The 12,396-nt window shown below is 45.2% G+C and overlaps 1 protein-coding gene across 1 annotated transcript in view; it reads right to left on the bottom strand.

Annotated features, from left to right (window-relative positions):
- LOC130478284 (claudin-10-like) overlaps positions 1–7,997 on the bottom strand; it is a 30,030-nt gene extending 22,033 nt beyond the window's left edge. Inside the window, exon 1 of the mRNA XM_056850433.1 lies at positions 7,778–7,997. Within this exon, the coding sequence (XP_056706411.1) occupies positions 7,778–7,997 (220 nt within the window). The remainder of the gene's footprint in view (positions 1–7,777) is intronic.
- Between the last annotated feature and the right edge of the window lie 4,399 nt (positions 7,998–12,396).

The following is a 12,396-nucleotide window of genomic DNA, read 5'->3' as shown; positions in this document are numbered from 1 at the left end:
CCAGAACTGCTCCGCCGCTCTTGGTAGCTGCGCTGCTGCACAGTGGCTGTGCACTGGGGCAACTCAGGCATAGGGCTGTATACTGGGGTTGTTGTGGGTGATTGTGAGGTGTGGCTGGAGTTAGTCCACTCCCAAATGCCTTTCAGCCCAGGAACACCCCCTGACATTGGAGCAAAGTTGTGCCAAGAAAAAACGCAGCACAGCCCATAGGCAGCCACAGAGCGGGGAAAAACAGTGCCCCCCACTGCCACACCTAGGAGCTTCCAAGCAGCTCAGGATGCCGACTAAAGAGGCACTACCAATCACCTCCTGCCTTTCCTTCCTCTACAGCACCCAATCACAGCCCCCAGCCCTTCAAAACCCACAGCAAGGATGCCTCCCAACTCAAGAGAGAGGGTGCGAGACAGCTCCCTGCCATGCGGACCTAAAGTGAGCACAGAGGCACTTTGGTGGTGGGGAAAGCCCAGAGAGGGCACTTTGCACTACTGCACAAACACCCAACTGGGAAAGCAAAGTCCATACTCTGTGGCTGACTTATCTCATTTCTGAACCCAAACAGGTACCCCATCTCCTCACCCAGGACCCAAAGGGGTAGCCATGCACTGACAGATAAGCAGGGGACTGTTCCCCCAACTTCTTTCCCCCTTGTCTGTGGCTGGGAGCCACCTTGGGAACACTGCCTTCCGCACCTGAGCCCGGCATCCAGCAGGATTGGCAAGAGCTCCAGCCCCCCCCCCCCCATTGCCCCTGCACACAAGGGAGTTTGGTGCATGGAGACTGGGCCAGAACAGCTTGGGAGGTGGGCCAAGCTTCCAGCTCTGCACTGGACTGGCAGCTCAGGCAGTTGCTGGACTCCCCCTTGGACAGGGCACTATGGGGGAGGAACCTGTCAGCACCTACCATGGAGCTCTTGGTCCCTTGTTGTGGAAGCACATGTCTGTGTTTTATCATTCCACAGGTGGAGAACCAACAGGGAGAGCTCCGGCTCCAACTACTGAGCCCCCATGCCACACTGTGTCCTGGCCACAGAAGAAGCCCGCTTTCGGAAGGCATCAATTGTATGTAGCCCGCTGCTCCTCTTCGTCGTCCACCTCATTTGGAAGCTGCCCCAGGAGATTCACACTCATTTTCCCTGAGGTTACATGGAGGTGGATTTTGGTTCTCTCAGCTCCTTTGCCCCTGAAGCCCTCCAATAAAGTGTCCTCATTGGCCACAACTGTGGCATTGTGTGTGCATGTCTGCGTGTTGTTTGAGGGTGGTTGGGGAGGCTGATTTGCATCACAGATGCTGCAGTCTGGTAGCATAGTGGATGGTACTCATCTTGCTATCTATGCTTTAACACACCAAAGGGTCCGATGCGCTCGGCCCCTAAACTTTAGGCCCCCAGCTGATACCACTCAACATGCACGGAGGGCCTGCAGGGTGCAGTGAGTACTCCTTGCAAAAATAGTTCGATTCTTGGGGCTGGGGCCACATAGGAGAGGGAAGGGTCAGCACAGAACTAGGTTTTGCCAACAATTCCAAATGATTGGGAGGACACTTGGAACGGGCTCTAAGGGTTCATGGAACATAGTTGGACCCTGTCTGTCCTGTTCCACTCATGTGGGGCTGAAGCAAGTGGCATCGTCCAATAGAAGTGCCTTGCCACCAGCAGTTGCACTGAATAGCTGTCTTTTGGCGGTGGAAAGTAATGTTGGTAAGTTTTGGGGTGCCTAACACCTCGGAGGTCGGGAAGGGCCAAGTGGATCCCAGCAACCTCAGCCCGATTTGGGTATGCTAATGAAGGTGGAAAGCAAGAGAAAGAGTTTGGGCTTCATAAGAGGCTGTTAGCAAACAAGATGAGTGTCGTGGCCATTGTGTGCGTCAGGCCTCTGGCTGGTGCCCTTGGCAAAAATGATGATCATAATGAAAAACATGGTTGCTGTGGGTGGTGTACCAGGTTCCAGCCACCTCTATTTCATCCTGGGGCCTCAGAGCTAGAAGCACCCACCATTTTTGAGGTGGGTACCTGGGACTCCACCATGGAGGGATCAGCCATCCATACAGATGTGCAGTTCCTTCCACATCCCAAAGTGGCTGGGAAGTCAGAAAATTCTGCTTCTGTAGATTTCCTTAGTCAGCAGGAATAAATCCATATCATGATGAAGCAGGACATTTACTACTCACAGAATGTGGGAATTCCTAGCTCTGAAGTCACTGTTGTCCCATCCCCCTTTCAGGGGAACTAAACAAATGTATAAAAAACAGAACAAAACCCCCTGGAGCAGGCTTTGGAAAGCCCTTCTCTCTGCCCGCAGGGGTTCCAGCGGCCATCCCGCATCCCCCTGTGTTGGCTGGCTTAGGGTGACATATGGCCATACAGGGGCTTGCAGCTGCAGTGGACAGTGCAACAGCTTGCGGCTTCCTTCCCCCTAGGCCCTTGCCAACAAGAGATGGATTGACTCAATAAAGGAAGCCACAGCCTTCAATTTGAAAGATCTGAGCAAGGCTGTCAAAGATAGGACATTTTGGAGGACTTTGATTCATAGGGTCGCCATGAGTCGGAAGTGACTTGACAGCCCTTAACACACACAGGCCCTTGCCCATGTGCCTGCAGCCAGGCTGTGTGGACGCCAAACTGAGGGGACATTGACAGGGATTGGTCCTTGTAACCAGCCCGCCCAGCAGATGGCAACTTTTCCCAATTGTTGTGGGTGCAGCATGGGACCAGGAATGGGAATGGGGTGGGGGGAAACTGGTGTGGTGGTGGTAGTGAACCCCAACAAATGGTGGAAAGACAATGGGGCTATGCTCATCCTGTGGCTGCTGGGTCATCCCTCCCCAAGGGCCCCAGAGAGCGCAGCACCCCAAAAGGCAGCCTCCCATACCTGCTCGCTCTCAATGTGCCCCCTGACATCCTGCCTGGCCATGCTTCCTCTGGCTGTTTGTTGTCCTGCCAAGGACTTCTGATAGGCCCGCCTACAAAGTGTGGTGGCAGATGTTGCCGCACGGCCATGTTGTGGAACACTGCACCGTCAGCGAAAAGCTTGGCCACTGCCAAGGGCTGCATGGGCTGGCGCCCTCCCCACAATACCTCCAAGTAATGTGGCGGCATGGTTGCTGGGAATGCTGACATGGTTGCAGACATTGAAATCCACAAAAAAATTTTTTACTTTTTTCCTGCTGGCCTCTGTGTAATAAAACCCTACAGGGAGTGGATTAGCAGCACCATAGTTATGCCATGGCCAACTGCTGTGGCGGAGACACACCTTGGGATTGCTTGGTCAAGCTATAAACCATTATTTAGCATGGATAGTTTCACAAATCCACCTCACATCTCCTGCACTAAGGCTCGTAAACATCATTTTTACAGACTGTAGTTTCTTTTAAAGGCGTTTAATGCTGGAGCGGTGGCAATGAAATGATAATTAGTGCTGAAATGTGAGTGGGAGAAGAAAGCTCAACCTAATATTTACATTGCCCCCCTTCTGCAACAATGTCTTTGTCTTCTTCCTAATAGGGGCTAAAAGCAGCCCAGGGCCATTTTCGATCAGGGAGGCTGCATTGAGGGGACCAGTTAAACCTCTCTTTTCCCATCACTGCAGCCCCAATTCAGATTTCCATCCATTATCACGCCAAAGCTGTTTTTTTACAACTAAATTAAGTCAGGAATCTGATTATGGGTGTCACGTACAATTTAGTCCAAATGTGTTTGCAATCCCTTCATGGTTTGGTGTAATTCTTGAACCTATTGATATCTATGGATCATTCCAAGTAATTAAGGAAGATGTTGAACAGCTCCAAATGTACACCAGGGACAGGGACAGGAGAACTTGAGTACCGTTTGACAGAAGGGTACAAGGCACAGGGACAAGTCAGAGAATCAAAGTAGCTTGTTGTTTGTGACATTGACTTGAAATAGCTAATTTAATCCTTGTCTGCAGGGGCCAAATAACAGCTGAATATTGCAAGTATTTTGCAGCAGCACAGACTACCATACCATATGGTAATGGCTAATCTATGGAGTGAGGGTCTGCTACACACAAAGTACCTTCTATGAAGCAACTACCACATGGATACAACTTCAAGGAACATCCATATAGTGGCTATTTCCTGTAAAAGAGGCTGCATAGACAGGTCCCCAAAGGAAACTAAGTCAGAGACCGAGGACTGTGCTACATAAAAATTCAGGTAAGAACTGAAGCATAAAACATGGCTACCATCTGAATGCTGCTTTAAATTGTTCACCTTGGCAGCTATCCCCACTAGGGTTGCCAACCTCCAGGCACTAAGCAACAAAAAATAGGGCACCTCCATGCCTGTACCAACAGGTTTGGAAATTAGCATGGGATTATGGTACACAAATGCACATAAACAGGTAGTAAATAACAAATGTGTAATAAGTGCTGAAAAACAAGACAAGTGCAGAACATGAAAACTAAGCAACTAAGTATATACAAATTCACAGGTAAGTATGAAACAGTCCTTGATATGTATCTGAAGGTAACAGTCCTCTTCTGGATTTCAAGATAATCAATTCCACAGGATATCCAATATCGGTATTACCGATATTGGATATCCTGTGGAATTGATTATCTTGAAATCCAGAAGAGGACTGTTACCTTCAGATACATATCAAGGACTGTTTCATACTTACCGGTACCTGTGAATTTGTATATACTTAGTTGCTTAGTTTTCATGTTCTGCACTTGTCTTGTTTTTCAGCACTTATTACACATTTGTTATTTACTACCTGTTTATGTGCATTTGTGTACCATAATCTTGTGCTAATTTCCAAGCCTCCAGGTACTAGCTGGAGATCTCCTGCTATTACAACTGACCTTCAGCCGATAGAGATCAGTTCCCCTGGAGAAAATGGCAGCTTCGGCAATTGGACTCTATGGCATTGAAGTCCCTCCCCAAACCCTACCCTCCTCAGGCTCTGCCCCAAAAACCTCCTGCCGGTGGTGAAGAGGGACCTGGCAACCCTAGTCCCCACCCTTCAAGCCATATACAATTGCTTGCTGTACAGATGCTCTTCACCAGACTGAGTCTACTTATAGGAGTAGCATCTTCTTTCAGTAGAATGTCTGTCTTGTGTTGACGCAACTCCATGAACTGACTACTGAGTCATGTACTTGATACAGTCTTACAGAATATTTACTTTGTAAATATTAATGATTTACTGATAATTGATTTCGTGCTAAACTGATGTATTGTCAAGCCTCCATGTTTTAATTTTCAAGGGAAAATAAAAACCTGACAGCATTTGATTAATATGTTTATTTAATAAAGCACAAGGATCAGAGAAGGAGACAAAGTCTCAAAGATTAAAGTATAATAAGAAAAAAGAGATAGAAATAATGACTTACTTAGATTATTAGTGTATGCTGGGATTATTTTCTTGATTTATTGTATGAGTTAAGGTGATGGATAGAACTTGATCATACAGTATCTAAGTTCCATAAAAATACAATCAGTGACTATGTTGCTAATAGCCATCTTGTCTAAATGGTAAACACTTTCAGCCACACTCAGGAAAAGCAAACCTTATTTCTGGAAATGCTACAGGCTTAACAATTTCAGACAGAATTGTGTAGCAAAAAAGTATTTAAAAAGTCCAAGTGTTGGTAGCATATGAAACAAATGTAAGGATTGCATAATGGAATACATATTTGTGATGAGGCATTAAGGTGTGGTTTTTTGTAACAGAATTAGGAAAGGTAGTTTGAGTATGATCATAATCAGAGCCCATTCTTCAGAAAAATCTAGCTCAGAAAAAGCTACATGTAGAATGCAAGGTTCAAATGTGCATTGCGATAGCAAGCTACATTTTATATTAGTACATTTTATAATTTCTAGAAAAGTGCTTATTTATAACGTACGAAGCATTTTTTTTAGTGAAAATGTAGTGAACAGTTCTTTAAAAAATCTTAATGGGAATAGGCTGAACTCTCTTTACTAAATTGAATTATCATATAGAAAATATGAATTAAAACAGATTCAAATGGCTGGATCACATCAGGAGTGAAAGAGTTAAAATGACCAAGTTGTAATTTCAAAACAAGCTTGTGGTAGGAGGAAATTTAAGTTGCACAGGCTTCCTTTCCTTTTCCCTCTCCATATAGTACCGGCTTGACTATTTGGTTTTTAAAAATCTGAATAACCTGTTTCTTGAAAATTGGCAATCCTAATTTCCCAGTATTAGGGACAGGTATGTTGAGAATCACCCTGACCTGGATGATCTCTTGCCTTGAAAACGGCATAAGGGTTCACCATAAATCGGCTGCGACTTGACAGCACTTTACACACACACATGATGAGATCAACAGAAAAGGAAGGGAATTTGACCCTGGATATAGGAGCAGGGTTGCATATAGAAAAAGTAGGGCACTCAACTCCAAATAACAGCTACTGCCAGATCAGGACCAATCTATTTTCAACGGTTTGTTTTTCTATTTTTATTTAAAAGTCAGGCTCATTACAGGTTACATTGTACAAACACTTCACAGCCACAAATAACAGAGAAAATTACTCAACCAGGAGAGCAAAACTAATTGCTTTAGTACAAACAGTGCAAACCAACTTCTTTATAATGGTTATTTAAAATGTCAAGTGTTGCTTTAATTATTTTTAGAGTGTGTATATAGAATTCAGTGTAGCATTATTCAGACTCAGTTTCTGACTCAGAGTATACTAGAAAAGGAAACCACTTTTCTTGAAACCTATATGAAGGTTTTTCCATTTCTCTCAGTTAAGAAGCTGTTTTGTCTGCTATCATAATTTCCATATTTTGCAGGAGAAAAGTTGCAGGTAAACCTGTTGTCCAAAGCAAAATCCCAAACCAAAAGCCACATAATACCTTTTATTAAGACCAGTGTTATAAAGCTTAATTTCATATTCAAATATACAGCTAGAGCTTTCATGACTGTATGAGACTACTGCTGTGCAGATCATTCTTTTCTTTAAAATTTGTGTTTTCAACGTTCATTTTTTCCTACCTCTCAGATAGCAAAAGAAACATACCATATTTTCCGTGTATAAGACACCCCCCTGTATAAAATGACCCCTATTGTCGGGCGGGGTGGGCGGCAACTGGTTTGAACGCCAGCCACCGGCCAGCCAGGGCGATTGGCCTCTTTCGTTGCTCGCTCTCTTCCCCGCCCTACAGCTGATGGGCGGGGAAGAGAGCGAGCAAGAGGCCGGTGGCCCTGGCCGACTGGCTTCCAGCGTTCAAACCAGTTGCCACCCACCCCGCCCGACAGCTGATGGGGGGGTCAGCGGCAACATCTTTGGGCCGGGCTTCCAGGTATAAGACGACCCCCATTTTTTTTTTTTAGAAAAAAATCATTGTCTTATACACGGAAAAATACAGTACATGTGCAAAGGTAGCATAGAGTGCAGCAAGCTAACCCTACCAGACATTGATGGAAGTCTGGTGCCGCTAGTTGGTATCCCATGGTTATTCCACAAAGGGGTTATTCTATAAAGTGACAAACACCCCCTGCCAAGATTGAGGCCACACAGTGACCTCATAAGGGTCCACAGTGATCGCCACCAATTAAGGAGCTGCGGGACACTGATGTTCTCATGAGTAACGCACAAGACTTGGGTATTTTGACACCAAATTTAATCACAGAATGTCCTATTGTTATGTCCTGTAGTTCTACATATAAAACTGTTTTGCAATGTGTATGCATGTATCCATTGAATGCTGGAGAATCTAGGTTGCACATTCAGTCTGTTCAAGAAAAATCACAGTCTAGCATTTTATGAAAGAAAAAAAATGTATACTTACTGTCTATACTTAGGAAGAAAGAGAATTTCTTACACTGAACCATGCCCAAAGAAGTAGCTGCACAATTCATCCAGAGACCTTCATAGATCCAACTTGCGATAATAATTGTGTTTGTTGAACTGGAGGTTTTCCAGCTATTGGACACAGTGGCAGCAAGTAACATGATAAAACCCAGAGCAGCCAGAAGTAATGAAGAGATCTGAAAAGATGCCGATGCCATTCTTCGATAACAAGTTTTTGAGGAGTTTTACCTCACAGGTGCTGATACCAGAGGCCTATTCTAAAAGTCGATGGTCTGGCAATAGAGATCAAACAATATGTAAGGTACATTATTCATAGCTATGCAAGAAAATAAACATTCAACAAAGGAAACAATTGTTATTCTTATGTGATATATAATGCCAAATGTTATTTTTCGGGCATGCAGTATGAATTAGATGTTTAATGCATTCACATAAGATTAATTTACACATTTCTAATATATTTTGAACCAAATAATCTAATTAGAAGATTTAAATAATTCACCACATTTGCTGAAATATATTATGTAGATTCAAATTTCCTACAAACAGAATGTTATACTTACTGTCCTCAATGTTCTAGTGCAGAGCTGCATCAGCAGGTTGTGAGGGGTTAGTTCTGGCAAACAGAAAAAGTATTTTGTAATGCTTTAGGACCTTTCCCCTTATGCTAAAAATCAAGGCTTCCCATGACTTTGTTGGCCAGGAGTTTCAAAATAGAGTAGAACCAATCAGAATGTATCCTGTTAGTACAGAATCAAAACCCTTCCAAAACACTGCTTTCCTTACAAGAATGTATGTTGTCATCTCAGGAAAATAATGCTGGGGACAAATTAGAAAATTTAGAAATTAGAAAAATTTAGAAGTTAGAAAAATTGTTAGGAAGCTATTCTAATAAACATGGTCCAAGTGGAGTCAAACCAACCCTTAAAGGCTGCAGTACATTGGCTGAAAAAAATCAAAGGAAGACTCCAGCAAGAAGCTGCTGAGTTGGTTTCATGTGCAGATTTGGTACTATCAGACTTGGACTCAGTAGGAACTTTAGTTAACTCACTACAAAAAGTAATTGTTTCTCTTTACAGATTTTACTAGACTATTCAGGTCACCTGATGTAACACACTGTCATTGTGTCAGTGCACACTGACAGTATACTCCTGAAAGGGGGATGCTATGGTGGGGTACCGTACCTTGGAGATGCTGCTATGGTGGGGTACCTTGGAGATGCGCCAGTGTAGTGCCACATCAGTGATGTGCCATGGCTGGGCACCGGCATGGCAACAATATGGGGTACTGCCAGTGCAAAAGGCTGTGCTTATAGGGGAAGGGGCAGGCCTGGGGGCGTGGGAGAAGATAGTTGGCTCCCTAAGCAGCTCCAGTTCAGGAACGAGCCTCCCAGAACAGGCAGAAAATTACACCAGCCAAAACCAGCGTGCTCTCACAACTGCAGTCTGGCCTACAAACCCTGGTGTTGCACAGAATGCCAACAGCAGCAGCAGCCAATCACACCCTTCTCCAGCAGCTGCTAAACCACTGCTCTGCACCCAATCACAGTTCCCCTAGCACTACATAAACCTGAGCTAGCATGCACCATAGGTTAGATGGTAGGGTGCACACATGGGACTCAGTCTCTAATGAGCACACTTAAGAGTGCACAGCAAAGGCACAGAGAGCGCATTTAGCACCACTGAAGGAGCAGTAAGCACTAACACCCAAGGGGGAGAGCAAAGTCCATGCTGTGTGGCTAACATGTCTTATTTCAGATTCCTTACAGCTACCCCCATCTCCAGAGACACACACTGAAGGGGTGAGCAAACTCTGACAGGGGTGACCAAACTCTGACAGGTGGACAGGGCCGGAATCCAGCAGCCCTTAGGGGTGCCAGCCTCCAGGTGGGGCCTGTGGATCTCCTGGAATTACAGCTCATCTCTCCAGACTACAGAGATCAGTTGCCCTGGAAAAAATGGATGCTTTGGACTCTATAGCGTTGTAACCCACTGAGGTCCCTGTTCTCCCCAGACACCACCCCCAAATCTCCAGGAATTTATCAAACTGGATCTAGCAACCCTACCCATCTCCCCCTCACCAGTGGCCAGTGGGGATCTGGCAACTTTGTCTACTAAGCTCTACTGAGCTGCTGGCCAAGTAACCATGGCATCTGTTGCCTTGCAGGATTGGACCCCTATGCAGCAGCAGCAGATGGAGCAGTTGCCAAGCACTTCCTTATGGGACCAGTGCCATCTGGATGGCTGCAGCATGCACCTTGGGGGAGGGGGGTCCCCGGTAAATGAAGCCCCCCCCCCATGGAAGTGGAACCACAGACCTTGCTGAGGAACCACAGGCATGGTTGTTGTAGACTTTGCCATCACTGCATGTTTCTGTTTGGCATCCATGCAGGTGGTGATTGAATAGGGAGGACGCCTTGGAGGATGACAACTGCAGGCCCTATCGCTCTGCACAGTCACCAGGTCCAGCCCAGCTCATGCAGCCTCCTGCCTTGGGCAGCTGTCCATCTGGCAATTCCTTCCCACTCACAGGCATGCTGCAATTGGGACAGCTCAGCTTGTTTCCCCACGGTCCCTGGTAGCAGCTCACAGACACAGGAGCCATTCCAGACAGAGGGGACTGGCAACCCCATTCATTGGACCGCAACAAGATTTGCTGCTCAATAAAATTCAGAGTGTTTTATAACTCTGTCCCCGCTTTTGAGTCAATGAAACCTGCGTCTTGCCCTTCCACGTCCCACCTCCTCTCCCCATCTGTGACTGCACTTTAGGGCCTCCTGAGGTGATCTCACCTTCATAGGTTAGAGGGGGTAGGTTCTCACTCAGGGAAACTATGCTGGGATTGCTGTTGTTGGCCTTTATGGTTTATTTTGTAAGGCAGCATTAGAGCTGTACATAGTTGAATTCAACAACAAAAAGAATTTGTGTCTCTGCCTTCTGTCAGTTTAATTTTTGAATCCATTTATCATGTTAAATTTTAGCTGTTTGTGGTTATTATCAATCCGGAGAAACGTTTCCATTCACTCCTGTCAGCCCCGTCTGGCCTTCCATGTGAAGAAACCTTCTGTTTGCTAACTTCAGTGGCTTATTTTGTGAAGGCACTCTAAAAAGAAAATGGAACTTCAAATGAACTTATGATTATAAGAACTTACCATCACACTTACTGTTTGGAGAAGTCCAATTGAGACTCATTGATAGGTCCGCTGAGGATCTCATTATTCTTGTTGCACATTTGTAACATGTTGTATATGTGGGTTTAAGGATTGTGTATAATTTTCTGGTACAATTGTTGTATGTTGTCACAGTGAATTTTGCTTTTGTCGTTGTATATAGTTGTATTAAGATTGTCTTTTCCAATATATATTTGTTTCAGAGAGCCTAGTAATGGTATTTTTGCTAACCTCCAGGTGGCCAGATTGGCAGGCGATGATTGGCTGCCCCTGTGTATGCCACTAAGGATGTCCTTGGGTGCTGCTTGATTGGTGGGTGCTGCTGGGGTTGCTGTGGACTCCAGTGTGCTCACTACAGCATCTGTGGCTCACACCAAAGGCATGTGTTGTTATTTGTCCCTGCAGAATGTCCATAGGAAAGTACCGGCACTGTCGCTGTTGCATTGGTGGCTGGCCTCCTCCACCTTGGTAGCTCACAGAATTGGGCTGTCCATCCTGGGAAACCAGGCCTTCTGATCTTTTTTTTTTAAATTATGCCCCTATTTGTTTGTAAATCTATATAAATCTCTCTGACAACTGAACATAATTCTTCCTGCAACTTAGGAAGTAGGCTCATGAAAGCCTGTGCCACTATAAACTTGTTTGTCTTTAAAATGCCACAAGACTCTTTTTATTTGGGCTGCAAAAGATTAACACATCTTTATCTCCGGAATGTACATACATTATTTCAGCAATCCTTACAACAACTTGCATTATATCACGTTTTCATTCCTGGTATTCCCTGGAATTCAAGGCAGCATACACAGTGTTCCTATCCACATTGACACAATTGCTGTATCATCTGCCTTTGCACCATGACATTGCAAAGTAGCCAGGCTTATTGTTCCCACATTGCAGACAGAAAAATGAGGGGAAATTAATGTCATCTTTGCAAACACGTGATCCAGTTCCATGTTCAGTGGGGTCATTTATGGGTGGGAATTTTACTTGGGGTTCGTTGCTCACTGGACTCACACTTTTCTGTTGCGACTCCAAAAATGGCTATGCACCAGCTGTCAGCAAGCCCAAATCAAGAAGCATCTGAGTCCCCACCCCTTGAAATGCTGCTTCATGATTGGCTATGGTAGTGCTTACAGTGAGAGAAACATCAATTTTCCCTCCCCTCCCCCCCAGAAACCCAAGTGCCATGTTAAAAAGCATTCTTGAAGCAAAAAACCCCCAAGGTGTCTAAAAGGAACGGGGGTGGGGACGGACCCAAGCCTCATTTTAAAATCCTTTCTTGTGAGTCTGCTCAGAAAGAACTCTGAGAAAGCAGGAAGCATTAGTGTCCCCGCCCCATGAATCACTGCTTTGTAATTGGCAGTGGTGCTTACTGGGAGAAAAGCGTCTCATCCCCCCGCCCCAGGCTTCCCTGTCCCATGCTTTGG

This window comes from Euleptes europaea, chromosome 5, assembly GCF_029931775.1.
Source record: "Euleptes europaea isolate rEulEur1 chromosome 5, rEulEur1.hap1, whole genome shotgun sequence".
Lineage (NCBI taxonomy): Eukaryota > Metazoa > Chordata > Lepidosauria > Squamata > Sphaerodactylidae > Euleptes > Euleptes europaea.
Note: the sequence above shows the minus strand (reverse complement) of the source record. Positions and strands in the feature narration are given on the sequence as shown.